At 31.0% G+C, this 14785-nt stretch overlaps 2 protein-coding genes across 2 annotated transcripts in view; one reads left to right on the forward strand and one right to left on the reverse strand.

The window, feature by feature from the left end:
- Window positions 1-1123: 1123 nt before the first annotated feature.
- Window positions 1124-6519, reverse strand: LOC133181393 (carbohydrate sulfotransferase 14-like). Its single transcript, XM_061315908.1, has 3 exons — window positions 6423-6519; window positions 2895-2959; window positions 1124-2278 (listed from the first exon to the last, which is right to left on the reverse strand). Exons 1-3 carry the CDS (start codon window positions 6517-6519, stop codon window positions 1145-1147), a joined length of 1296 nt encoding a protein of 431 aa, XP_061171892.1. The 3' UTR covers window positions 1124-1144.
- Window positions 6520-7869: 1350 nt separating this feature from the next.
- Window positions 7870-14785, forward strand: part of LOC133181047 (SH3 and PX domain-containing protein 2B-like) — an 81122-nt gene continuing 74206 nt past the window's right edge. The window contains exon 1 of the mRNA XM_061315576.1: window positions 7870-7881. The gene's annotated coding sequence lies outside the window, so the exon portion shown is untranslated. The remainder of the gene's footprint in view (window positions 7882-14785) is intronic.

The following is a 14785-nucleotide window of genomic DNA, read 5'->3' on the forward strand; positions in this document are numbered from 1 at the left end:
ACATAATTCTGCATATCGGTTTTTGATTTGGATGAATAGTGTTGCCATGGTTACTAAAATAGAAATTTCTGTGAAATACTTTCAAAACGCTACTCCTCCAACACTTTTGTTATGATTTCATAATAACTTGGCACACAAGTAGACTACACTAAGATACATAATTCACTTTAGCGGTTTTTGATTTGGTGAATGGTGTTGCCATGGTTACTAAATATAGAAATTTCTGTGAAATACTATCAAAATGCTACTCTTCCTACAGTTTTGGTCTTAATTGAATATTACTTGGCACACAAGTAGACCACACTAAGATACATAATTCTATTTATCAGTTTTTGATTCCTTTGAACGTTGTTGCCATAGTTACTGAAAATAGAAATTTCTGATTTCAATACAACTTGGCACACAAATAGTTTACACTGAGATACATAGTTGTCTTTATGGTTTTTTTTTTATTTTGATGAACGATGTTGCAATGGTTACTGAAAATCGAAATTTCTGTAATTTTTTTTCAAAAGGCTACTCCTACAGTTTTACTCTCATAGCGATAAATCTTGACACAAAAAGAGACTAAACCATGGATCATTATTCTATTTATTGTTGTTGCAAAGCTTCAAGTCCAAGTGCTACTTTTCTCTTCCTTTGTTATAAATACATGTACAAACCAGAACAGTAGAGCTACAGTCTCATCAGAGACTACGGGTTGTATTTGTAAACAAGTTATATTTTTTCTACATTTTATAGAACTTAGTCAGTCTACAACTGACGAGAAGATGAAATTTTAAAATTCATTATTTTTTAACTATACCGGTTAGAATTGCAAATATATTTCGTTTTCAGTGACACTGTAACCAACTTACCAATGTGATGTATTGCTCAGTACTTTGGTGTATAATACTGAAGTATAATACCCGTTGTTTCATTTTTGAGCACCTGATATTGAAGAAACCCTTGTTTCATTAATTTACATGAATACAATTAAAGGTATGGTTTAGAAGGGAAAACAAGAATAGAGAAACAAAGTTTACAGAAATTTAATCCAGCAACTCTGCAAGACAAATACTTGACAGAATATAAACAGAATTACAAGAAAAAAAATGAATGGAATGACTTTTATTCATAATGATATTTTTGAAATACTATACTCTCAAATGTTGTCGAAGTACCGGAAACCACCATCATCGGGGACGGTGTATTTTAGGTCTAGTAACTTTTTCGGTATTTTTTCGTATCCAAAAAGAGACGTATCTATTAGAAGAGCATCCCTCAGTCTCTCCATCAACACAGGGCTAATTCTGCTGTATGCCTCTAACATGGCCTCCTCGCGGTTTTTCTTGCGAAATTTTTTATCCCCTGATTGCGCATGCGCTTTGAATAACGCATCCTTGAACTGTTCTGGTGTAACATTCACATCTCTGTCAATTGGGAATGGAAACTTTACATGTTTACTTAAAATCCCACGTATTTGAAGTTTCCTCCATGCTCGGTAGAGTCCTTTAGTAAATGTCATACAATTAAGTATAGAGCGTTTCATGGAATAAACATAATCTACTGTATCTATGAGTGCATCGGTTTCAGTTTCATTTTGAAAATTGCTAAATTTAATCATATCTTCTAATTCCAGTTTTTTCAAGATATGAAATGTGTCTTCTTGGAAAGTTTCAAGTTTTCCGATGTAGTCATAATCTATTTCACAAGGTCTGCAATGTTCAAAACTAGGGACAAAATGTGCATCTCGGCGCTCATTAGAGTTCTGGGAGTAAATGAAATATTCCACAAACTCTGAAAATGTAACGTCATGTCCACATTCAAGACTAACATTGGATGGATTTTCACGGAAATTTTTAACAATATGTTTTCCAATAAAATTCCAGTATGCTGTGTTTGGCGAATAGATTTTATCCACGTATCCCGAGAGTAACCTTTCAAAAGGTTCTCTTACAAACATGAATTTTGTTGACATGCGCAGTAACTGATAAATTTTGTCAAACGGAAGTCTTTTGGCGGTGGAGAATCCCTCATAAGCTTGGATTCCTTTAATGCTAAATGGATTGCTCACATTTCTCCAACCACTCAAAATCTGGAAAATTCGCTTCCAAAATGTACATCCGATTTTTTCGATTGCACAATATACAATTTTATTTTTTCGATTAAGGACTAGATGTTCTTTGACAGCTGCCTCTGAATTTTGAGCGACATAATAATTTTTTAATCTTGAGCACTCTTCTCTTAAATGTTTGTTTCTTTCCTCAAATCTCTTCTGAACAGGGTCATTGAGCATCTGAAAAATAAAAATTGCAACAATGACAATTCCTAACTGTCCTTTTTTTAAATAGGAAATGAATTCACAATAAAAAGTTAGTGCCTATTTCATTGGAAATGAAAAAAAAAATCACGAGTTATTCAAATATGAAGCTCATCTCAGTAAGCCTGCATGATTTTATAGATAGAACAAACTACAAAATCAGCCTTTGGTTCGAAAAGAAGTTTACAAAAAACAGAATTCCAAGATGAAGATTAGACATTGGTCAAACCAATCACACTACATACTTATAAATACATACAACTGAAAGTTAATCAAGACGAGGTCTTGTTTTGAGTGACTGAATCGGGTCGACAAATTTAGCATTCACGAATGAGTGACAACAGTGATATATCGCTGTCAATAAGAAATGAACTTATCTCCCCGCACAAGATGATACCTACTCGAATTATCTCAGCTTCGAATTATCTTCCGTGAAAAGTTTCAAGGGTAAAGGGCTTGGTACTTTACTCGTAAAATGACAAGGTTAAGAAAAACATCTTAAAGTTCAAATTACTACATGACTTTAATGCAGTTGCTAGTTTGCACACGTAAATGTTTTAAAAATCTTTCGTTTAACTTTTTAGACACTTACAAAAATGTGCCTGCTCAGTATTCGCTCTTTTCCCCTCTCTTTGCCGGAATCCACTGTCAGCTGTCCTTAAATGAAAAAAGAGGCAATCAAATATTACATTTTGAATGAACAGAGAATTCTACAGTGTAATAAGATACTTCCATTATCGTTTGCAAAAGCAAGTTTTTTTTGTTTTTTGTTTTAATGAGTCTGTCATGCAACATGCCATTGTGTTCCTTGAGAAAGTATTAACTTTATGTGTGTTAATAACTTCAAAGTCTATTGAAAAGAAGTAATATATGTATTTAAAAAGGAAATAACATGTTCTTTATACCTTTTACTGTCTATAAAGCTGTTTAATTTCATTAATTATTTTTAGATGAATGAAACATCTCATTTTATTAATGATTTCCGCCTAGTGAGTCGGAAGACATTGATGTGACTAGATCCTACCTCTTACCCATGGGCAATATTTCAAGTAAAGTTTCATATTTGATCCTTTACGTAAAACAAGACAACATCCCTTGTTTATCAAGTTACCAAAAATATATAACTTTTTTTCTTTATTCTCTTACAAGTGTTACTTTGTTTTTTGGTTGTATCGTGATTTGTTGAATTAAAAGGACATTTTCTTGAGCGGTTGACCGCTAACCATATATTGTTTATACAAGTATGGAATCGGCCCACCAGAGTTAGGATTTGTGGTTTTTACATGTCTTGTTAAGAAAGTGACAAAATAACTGCATGGCTTAATAAACTGGAACTTCTATATATTACAGTGTAATTACAATTCAATATATATAAAAAAATAAAACTATATTTTATATTATAAATATTTTATATTACATAATAGATAATATTTTATGTTATAATTTCGTAAAACGTGGATATATCCAGTATAAATACAGAAAATGTGTTTCCAAACTATTCTAAATATAAATGCCATGACCTATATACAAAAATAAAATTATGTTTCATTGATATTTTCTTATAAGAATTTGTTATGATGTTATGCCTTATAAATGGCTCCTTTTTATGTTTAGCGACACTTGTTGCGTGGGTTATTACATTCTTTTACGAGTTGTCCTATTAATCCATGATTGTATGCGTCAGTTAAGATAATGTTCGATTTTTCTGACACAGTTGAGGTCATTAACAAAGAACAATGTATTGTCATGAGATTATTTACTTGTTTATACGAGTAAATAAAATACTGCCGCTGGTCAGATGTATGCTTTCAAGGTGAAAAAAATGTGTAGTAATCGAGGAAATATGGGATTCACCTGTGCAAAATACCTGGCATAATACTAAAATATCATACTGTAATGATTATACGGCCATGTGATATAGAAAATAAGACGGTTCCGATATTTTGACTTATTTATCAAATCTTTATCATTTCTTCCCATTTAGATAAAGACTGGGATTTCTTTACACAAATTCTTTTCAAAGGTTTAGGAGAAGTTTACAAGATCAGTAACAAGAAATACATTTCGAATAGAATTTTTTGTTTCCTATTCGGCATTGGTATCAATGCAGAGTATTGCAGTTACTTGTAAGACTTTTTATCTGTGATATGAATATTAAGTAGATTTTAAGCAAATGGTAGGATTAGGGTATTTTCTATAGATATATTTAAGTTTATTGTAATTTTGCATTAACATTTACATGTGCGAGTGTTTTCTATCCCTCAATGATGACAGTGTACACAAACGGTATCATATGGCAAACAAGACATGAATTCCACGTATCAGTGCATTTAATGGTCAAATTTCAAGTTCCTGCTCTAGTTTCTGTGTCCTGCATAAAATTATATACTTTCAATACTAAGATTCAATTTCACTAGAATTTAAAAACATATCATTGCTTTTAAAATACAGATTTTCGTAAAAAAAATTAATTTAATTTTATCATCCCTTATCATTCAAGAATACTAATTTATATAACAGTTAAATACCAATTCATACCAATTTATATACAGGTTAAATGACAATTTATATATACAACGGTTATATACGAATATGAGACTAATAAAATTGTACTATGCACATCAATTTTAAATTAAAGTGGAAATTTATCTAGATATTGATATACTGCAAAATTCTACTTCTCTGATGCACAGATGACACAAGCCTTCTCCTCAAAATTCATGAAAATAACAAATAGTCATGTAAGAAAAATTAATAAAAACCTATAGTTATAGTTTTTAATTTTTCATTCATGTTTCACAGTAATGTCCTATAAAGTGTAAAATGTTGTATAGATTAATAAGGATGATAACAAAAAGATAACATTTTTGAACATGATAGAAAGTAGAAAGTCTCCATTTCTGAATGTTTTAGAAACCTTTCTTGGGGAGGGGGGGGGGGTTAGGTGTTATGGGAATCTTTTAACATTTTTACATTGCAAATAGTACATGTTTTCCATTGATGTCAGTACATAAGCATTCATATATCAGATTTTCGAAATTATGATAAAGATTCTTTTATTCAAATTTCTGTTCTTCAATTTTTTCTTTAACCATGGAGATGTTAAAAATAATTATGGAAAAAGAACTTGATTTGCAGCCAAGACACGAAAAATTCAACTTTTATTCTCTTCCGTGATGTTTGGAGTTGACAGGTGTTTGTGATGAAACGTTATACTTGTCTAATTTGAAAAATCTCTCATTGACTTCAAAACAATTAGCTAATGGACTTAAAATGTTTTTCAACATTAACTTCTAGAACACCACAAGTTGCACACAAGAGATAGACTGAGATATCCTAAAATCAAAGAATTTAAAATAAATTTCAGCTTCATGTGACAGCAAAATCTTAAAAATTATTGCAAATGTCTGGACAACTACTTTTTAACCTTCTTAGCACTCATAATAAAAGACAAGATACTTAAAATAGTAAATACAATAGTCTTGCATTTTTTGAAGACATTTTGATCCATATATGAGGCACTTGAAGGCAAACACATGTGTATTTATTGTTTAGTCTTGATCAGTCAATGTGAAGGGAGCGTCCATCAACAACAAAAACGGAACCGTCATATTTACATGTATGACCAACGAATGGGACAGCTATGAACAAAATATGTCAAACTACACGTCCAGGCTAGTTCTTCTGTGATGGTAGATTTATTGGGGGGAGGGGGGTAAAAATATTTTAAAATCATGCATTTTTATCCACTCTTACTTGAAAAACGAGCTCTCTTACTTAAAAGGTAGTTAACAACCCATCAAACCGAGCAATTTTTACCATGCAAAGATATTTTTTTGCCATGTCACGCCCCATCCCCTGTTAGTGGAAAGCCTGGACCCTTTCTTGTTTAGTAAATTTTGAAGTATATGTACCAATATACCACATAGTTAGTTATAAAGCAACAGGAAAAAAATCTTATATTTTATCTTAAATTTGTCTGTATTCCAGACAAAATGTATGCCCAAACCTAAGTGTATCATATAAATGTTACTTTTATATCTCTTATATCGCTTGTGAAAAGGATTAAAGTTACTTTATGTGGGATAAATAAACAAAAATCAAAAAAATGAATACTCACCAACGATAACAAAGAGAAATGGCACCACCGCCAGCACTAAAACCCCGTACAGGAACAGACGTCTAGAGAGCCGCCTCTTAAGGTATATGATTTTCATGATTTTTCATAGAAAATCAATCATCGAGGTCATCAGAAAACATCCTCTAAAAACTTAAGTGATGTATAAAGTTGAGCTCGATGTCATTTTAGTAGCAGTCTTCCCATCCCGCCAGAACGTTTTCCCGCGCAAAGTGTGTCTTCTGCGGCTGCACCGTTTACTTCTGTTTGTTTCTTTTTCTAAAATCCGCAGAGCTCACTAAAGTAATGATTATGTCCAAATGCAGGCATGTTTCTGTTATGATAAAAACCTACAGAAATAGGACCGTTGTCTTGTACCAGCGATGACATTTACATTGTCGACTGACCGGCGTTGATGGCTAACTTTTGACAGCAGTTCATTAGTCACCTTGCCTTGTCGAGATCATAAGAAGAAAGGTGTGCACTTTCCAATTTGCTCTCGTTGCCCCCTCTAGGCGATCTTTTCTAACTTGTGATTCTTATAACGCGTAATATGTCGTAAAGCAAATATTTCATCGCCTAAGTTACTTAATATGCTTATAATTGAGTGTTGGAGAATTGTTATATTTCGCGGACCACCGATGCTTTTCGGCGTATAAGTATATACGTGTAGCATGATTCCCCATTTTTCAAAATCAATGTGTGAATCTTGTCATTGTTGTTAAATATAATTTATAGCCTTGGGTAGCAACTCTGTATTATCTATAGTTTCGGGCGTTAAATATGGTTTAAGCACTTAGGGCTACATATAAATACCATATGAATAGTGTAATATTTGGTGTCAGATTTGTGAAAAACCCTAGTCAAACGTTTTATAAAATCCCTCTTTATAAGACTCTAGTTTTCTAACATATCAGACATATACATGTAGATCGATTATATATATTCAATGAATGTTTTCAATGTATGAAGCTCATATATGCCAACAAAGAATTTTTAGATCATTTATTATTTTTTTTTTTTGGGGGGGGGGGGGATGTCGTTTCTGGTCACCGTACTTTCTCTAAATGGAAAATATGAAAGTCTTTGTACTATAAACCCTTCAATAAAGTAAGTATATATATATAATAGTCTTTTCCTTATTTCATTTATTCAAAACTGATAATATGTTGTTTATTTTTATGACAGTGTTTTGGTGAAATCTAACAGAGAAGATGGTGAACATGAGGAGCAAAAAGCCTATAGTGTGACAAACATGAAGGTGAAAAATCAAATCTCAATTATATCAAAATTTTCCTTGATATTTCAACTAACATTAAAATATACTTTATGTAAAATCTCTACAATTGGCAAAAACCTCACACAGATTGAAATTATTTGCCTATGACATAGCATACACAGACTAAAGAGGACAAAAAGAGTCATTTTCTCATACTATAACACTATTCATCGATATGAGTGGGTCTCCGCTCCATTTTTCTTTTTGAAAGTTAATCCAATACTTGAAGTCCATTAAGTCAAGGGTCATATCACAAACATGATTTAAATGTCCCATTCATCATGACTTGTGTAGTCTAGTGGTTAGCGTGCTAGTCGCGAAAGAAAATGATACTCAGAATTTTTATTGCTACGGTTCGAACCCCACGAATACTCGTACTACGAAAGCCCATTGAGCTCATTTTCGTACATTTTTTTTTTCGCGTTATAACGCGAAGCTTTCGCGAATAAACTCGAAACTTTAGCTTATAACGCGAAATTTTCGCATTATAACGCGAAATTGTATATATAATTATAATATATATATTGTTATGTTAATTAGGAACTCGTGATCTTGACTGGCAGAAACATGAAGGCAGACGCATTCTTTGACTTTATAAGCGACATTTGTACAGAAGATGCTAAAGACAAAATGATGCAAGAATAAAAGGTTATATTAGTCTTGAAATTTTTGCATTTTATCTCAAAACCCTACTTATTAATAAAATGAATATTCCTTTAAATTTATTCTTGTTTTTCACTTCTTGAATCAAAGAAATTCTTTAAACTTTTTTTCAGGAAGATCTCCAATTGTCATTTTATTTTCAAAGCTGTAGCATTAATCATAAAAGTTTCCCACAACTGTACCACTAGTAAAACAATTCTTCATCATTTTGGACTATTAATTATACACTGCAGAAATCTGGCTTAGAGATGAGCTTAACGTACCATATAATGCTTTTAAAAGAGTAATTATAATAGGATACTGTTAGTCACTAATTCATAGGGGAGGAGGGAGTCTACATTTCTTGATAAATTTTCCTCCATCATTTCAAAAGGGTTTATTAAATTAACACCGTCTTCTTCATTTTCTTTAATACTTTAACACATGGTCATTTGTGAATGTCTCTCTAACGTCTTATACTGTATATAGTATACAAGCCTGTTACTTGTTAGCATTGCTTAAACATTTACATAATATAAAGCAGAAATCAATGATCGTTTTGTCTACGTTGTTCAAAGGGACATAATTTGAGTTATCGAACTTTGAAACAAAACTTACATTATGCAAATTTCCAAATAAACATTCAATCACAAGGACAAATTGTATATAAAAGCTGTTTTTGGAGGGTGGAAGGTGGGGGAATATTTCTAATACATTGACAAGTAAAATAATTGTGCTTGTTTAAATACAAGTAGAATTGCACCATACTGCACTCTGCTGCAATACAATGCGATACATTGTGATGCCTGCCAAATTGTCTAATCAAAATTAACTTAGTCAATTTTTTTCTTCTTAATTGAATTTAAAAACGGATTGAATACACACACTTTTTTTCATTTCATGCTTTGAAAAAAAAGGTATCAAAAACAGACTAGAGAGTTCTTTTATTCTCATATTCTTAAATATTTGTTTTCTTTGATATGAATCAAAATTAACAATCAGTTATTCAGTCGAAGGACTTTCGCAAAGTTACGTGTTACTGTTTTTTTTTTTTTTTTTTTTTTTTTTTTTTTTATCGAATGACTAGTTTGAGTATGCGCAAAAGATTCAAAAGAAATGAACACTCCTTTTTGACTGATGAGTAGATTTTTTTGTTTGCAAGAGAATTTATACTGTTTACCATAATAAGAATTTAACTGCATTTTATTGCACTGCACTACAATGCAATGCCAATCAATAAAATGAAGTCCATTTTTGTTTTATATTATGGTATTGAAAATAAGGTGTAAATTAACATATTTTCTAATATATTTTTATTTTTTAAAAAGTTTTGAAAAACAGACTGGATGGAATATTTTCATTCACCTTTTCTAATATGATTGTTCTCTTCCATACGATTCTAAATTAACAATGCAGTAATATTGTCGAAGGATTTTTCGACAATTTTGTTTCATTGCTATTTATTATTTTATGCAACGCCTAGTTTGGGTATATGAAAGATTGAAAAAGAGAGAAATCTCGTGTTTGACTGGTGAGTGTAAATTTTGAGAGTGATGCAGATAAGCACCAGGAAGGATAAACAGAATATATTCTGATAACAGTATTCAGAGCTAAGTTCTCATCAAAGAACAGTTACTTTTGCTGATTTTTTTTTTTTTATTGAAAGACTGATATGGATATATGCAAAACATCCCGAGGAAAATAGGAGTGTCGAGTGAAGTTCTTTAATTGCAAGCTAATTAATTTTGCTTTTAAATAAAAATATTACTGCCATACAATACATTGCATTGTAATGCTTGATGTACTGTCTTATTAAAAGATACTTGGTCAATTTTTATTATTAGGAAAAACAGTGAAAAATATACAGGTATAAACTTTCTGTTTGACTGATGAGTGAATGTTTTGAGACTCAAGCAAAGCGCCGATGACTTTGTAGAACAATCAAAGACGCTTTTCAACACCGCTTAGCAGTACTTGTTTAGTGAGATAAGCTCACAATCAGTCCTTTACACGCGACATTACCCGTCACCGTTATTTACTCTGACTTTAACACATGGTCATTTGTGAATGTCTCTCTAACTTCTTATATATAGTATACAGGCCTGTTACTTGTTAGCATTGCTTAAACATTTACATAATATAAAGCAGAAATCAATGATCGTTTTGTCTACGTTGTTCAAAGGGACATAATTTGAGTTATCGAACTTTGAAACAAAACTTACATTATGCAAATTTCCAAATAAACATTCAATCACAAGGACAAATTGTATATAAAAGCTGTTTTTGGAGGGTGGAAGGTGGGGGAATATTTCTAATACATTGACAAGTAAAATAATTGTGCTTGTTTAAATACAAGTAGAATTGCACCATACTACACTCTGCTGCAATACAATGCGATACATTGTGATGCCTGCCAAATTGTCTAATCAAAATTAACTTAGTCAATTTTTTTCTTCTTAATTGAATTTAAAAACGGATTGAATACACACACTTTTTTTCATTTCATGCTTTGAAAAAAAAGGTATCAAAAACAGACTAGAGAGTTCTTTTATTCTCATATTCTTAAATATTTGTTGTTTTTTTTATATGAATCAAAATTAACAATCAGTTATTCAGTCGAAAGACTTTCGCAAAGTTACGTGTTACTGTTTTTTTTTATCGAATGACTAGTTTGAGTATGCGCAAAAGATCCAAAAGAAATGAACACTCCTTTTTGACTGATGAGTTGATTTTTCTGTTTGCAAGAGAATTTATACTGTTTACCATAATAAGAATTTAACTGCATTTTATTGCACTGCACTACAATGCAATGCCAATCAATAAAATGAAGTCCATTTTTGTTTTATATTATGGTATTGAAAATAAGGTGTAAATTAACATATTTTCTAATATATTTTTAATTTTTTAAAAAGTTTTGAAAAACAGACTGGATGGAATATTTTCATTCACCTTCTCTAATATGATTGTTCTCTTCCATACGATTCTAAATTAACAATGCAGTAATATTGTCGAAGGATTTTTCGACAATTTTGTTTCATTGCTATTTATTATTTTATGCAACGCCTAGTTTGGGTATATGAAAGATTGAAAAAGAGAGAAATCTCGTGTTTGACTGGTGAGTGTAAATTTTGAGAGTGATGCAGATAAGCACCAGGAAGGATAAACAGAATATATTCTGATAACAGTATTCAGAGCTAAGTTCTCATCAAAGAACAGTTACTTTTGCTGATTTTTTTTTTATTGAAAGACTGATATGGATATATGCAAAACATCCCGAGGAAAATAGGAGTGTCGAGTGAAGTTCTTTAATTGCAAGCTAATTAATTTTGCTTTTAAATAAAAATATTACTGCCATACAATACATTGCATTGTAATGCTTGATGTACTGTCTTATTAAAAGATACTTGGTCAATTTTTATTATTAGGAAAAACAGTGAAAAATATACAGGTATAAACTTTCTGTTTGACTGATGAGTGAATGTTTTGAGACTCAAGCAAAGCGCCGATGACTTTGTAGAACAATCAAAGACGCTTTTCAATACCGCTTAGCAGTACTTGTTTAGTGAGATAAGCTCACAATCAGTCCTTTACACGCGACATTACCCGTCACCGTTATTTACTCTGACTTTAACACATGGTCATTTGTGAATGTCTCTCTAACTTCTTATATATAGTATACAGGCCTGTTACTTGTTAGCATTGCTTAAACATTTACATAATATAAAGCAGAAATCAATGATCGTTTTGTCTACGTTGTTCAAAGGGACATAATTTGAGTTATCGAACTTTGAAACAAAACTTACATTATGCAAATTTCCAAATAAACATTCAATCACAAGGACAAATTGTATATAAAAGCTGTTTTTGGAGGGTGGAAGGTGGGGGAATATTTCTAATACATTGACAAGTAAAATAATTGTGCTTGTTTAAATACAAGTAGAATTGCACCATACTACACTCTGCTGCAATACAATGCGATACATTGTGATGCCTGCCAAATTGTCTAATCAAAATTAACTTAGTCAATTTTTTTCTTCTTAATTGAATTTAAAAACGGATTGAATACACACACTTTTTTTTCATTTCATGCTTTGAAAAAAAAAGGTTTCAAAAACAGACTAGAGAGTTCTTTTATTCTCATATTCTTAAATATTTGTTTTCTTTGATATGAATCAAAATTAACAATCAGTTATTCAGTCGAAGGACTTTCGCAAAGTTACGTGTTACTGTTTTTTTGTTTTTTTTTTTATCGAATGACTAGTTTGAGTATGCTCAAAAGATCCAAAAGAAATGAACACTCCTTTTTGACTGATGAGTTGATTTTTCTGTTTGCAAGAGAATTTATACTGTTTACCATAATAAGAATTTAACTGCATTTTATTGCACTGCACTACAATGCAATGCTAATCAATAAAATGAAGTCCATTTTTGTTTTATATTATGGTATTGAAAATAAGGTGTAAATTAACATATTTTCTAATATATTTTTATTTTTTAAAAAGTTTTGAAAAACAGACTGGATGGAATATTTTCATTCACCTTCTCTAATATGATTGTTCTCTTCCATACGATTCTAAATTAACAATGCGGTAATATTGTCGAAGGATTTTTCGACAATTTTGTTTCATTGCTATTTATTATTTTATGCAACGCCTAGTTTGGGTATATGAAAGATTGAAAAAGAGAGAAATCTCGTGTTTGACTGGTGAGTGTAAATTTTGAGAGTGATGCAGATAAGCACCAGGAAGGATAAACAGAATATATTCTGATAACAGTATTCAGAGCTAAGTTCTCATCAAAGAACAGTTACTTTTGCTGATTTTTTTTTTATTGAAAGACTGATATGGATATATGCAAAACATCCCGAGGAAAATAGGAGTGTCGAGTGAAGTTCTTTAATTGCAAGCTAATTAATTTTGCTTTTAAATAAAAATATTACTGCCATACAATACATTGCATTGTAATGCTTGATGTACTGTCTTATTAAAAGATACTTGGTCAATTTTTATTATTAGGAAAAACAGTGAAAAATATACAGGTATAAACTTTCTGTTTGACTGATGAGTGAATGTTTTGAGACTCAAGCAAAGCGCCGATGACTTTGTAGAACAATCAAAGACGCTTTTCAATACCGCTTAGCAGTACTTGTTTAGTGAGATAAGCTCACAATCAGTCCTTTACACGCGACATTACCCGTCACCGTTATTTACTCTGACTTTAACACATGGTCATTTGTGAATGTCTCTCTAACTTCTTATATATAGTATACAGGCCTGTTACTTGTTAGCATTGCTTAAACATTTACATAATATAAAGCAGAAATCAATGATCGTTTTGTCTACGTTGTTCAAAGGGACATAATTTGAGTTATCGAACTTTGAAACAAAACTTACATTATGCAAATTTCCAAATAAACATTCAATCACAAGGACAAATTGTATATAAAAGCTGTTTTTGGAGGGTGGAAGGTGGGGGAATATTTCTAATACATTGACAAGTAAAATAATTGTGCTTGTTTAAATACAAGTAGAATTGCACCATACTGCACTCTGCTGCAATACAATGCGATACATTGTGATGCCTGCCAAATTGTCTAATCAAAATTAACTTAGTCAATTTTTTTCTTCTTAATTGAATTTAAAAACGGATTGAATACACACACTTTTTTTCATTTCATGCTTTGAAAAAAAAGGTATCAAAAACAGACTAGAGAGTTCTTTTATTCTCATATTCTTAAATATTTGTTTTCTTTGATATGAATCAAAATTAACAATCAGTTATTCAGTCGAAGGACTTTCGCAAAGTTACGTGTTACTGTTTTTTTTTTTTTTTTTTTTTTTTTTTTTATCGAATGACTAGTTTGAGTATGCGCAAAAGATTCAAAAGAAATGAACACTCCTTTTTGACTGATGAGTAGATTTTTTTGTTTGCAAGAGAATTTATACTGTTTACCATAATAAGAATTTAACTGCATTTTATTGCACTGCACTACAATGCAATGCCAATCAATAAAATGAAGTCCATTTTTGTTTTATATTATGGTATTGAAAATAAGGTGTAAATTAACATATTTTCTAATATATTTTTATTTTTTAAAAAGTTTTGAAAAACAGACTGGATGGAATATTTTCATTCACCTTTTCTAATATGATTGTTCTCTTCCATACGATTCTAAATTAACAATGCAGTAATATTGTCGAAGGATTTTTCGACAATTTTGTTTCATTGCTATTTATTATTTTATGCAACGCCTAGTTTGGGTATATGAAAGATTGAAAAAGAGAGAAATCTCGTGTTTGACTGGTGAGTGTAAATTTTGAGAGTGATGCAGATAAGCACCAGGAAGGATAAACAGAATATATTCTGATAACAGTATTCAGAGCTAAGTTCTCATCAAAGAACAGTTACTTTTGCTGATTTTTTTTTTTTTATTGAAAGACTGATA

Source organism: Saccostrea echinata, unplaced genomic scaffold (genome assembly GCF_033153115.1).
Source record: "Saccostrea echinata isolate AGI-Se365-2 ecotype Australia unplaced genomic scaffold, CSIRO_AGI_Sech_v1 ptg000008l, whole genome shotgun sequence".
Classification (NCBI taxonomy): Eukaryota; Metazoa; Mollusca; class Bivalvia; order Ostreida; family Ostreidae; genus Saccostrea; species Saccostrea echinata.

Excerpts from the sequence above, each read along its gene's own strand:
- LOC133181393 (XM_061315908.1), bottom strand. The coding sequence starts at position 6,519 with ATGAAAATCATATACCTTAAGAGGCGGCTCTCTAGACGTCTGTTCCTG. Across the intron at positions 2,960-6,422 it reads ATTTCTCTTTGTTATCGTTG|GACAGCTGACAGTGGATTCC; the intron begins GTGAGTATTCAT and ends TTTTCATTTAAG. Across the intron at positions 2,279-2,894 it reads TACTGAGCAGGCACATTTTT|ATGCTCAATGACCCTGTTCA; the intron begins GTAAGTGTCTAA and ends TTTATTTTTCAG.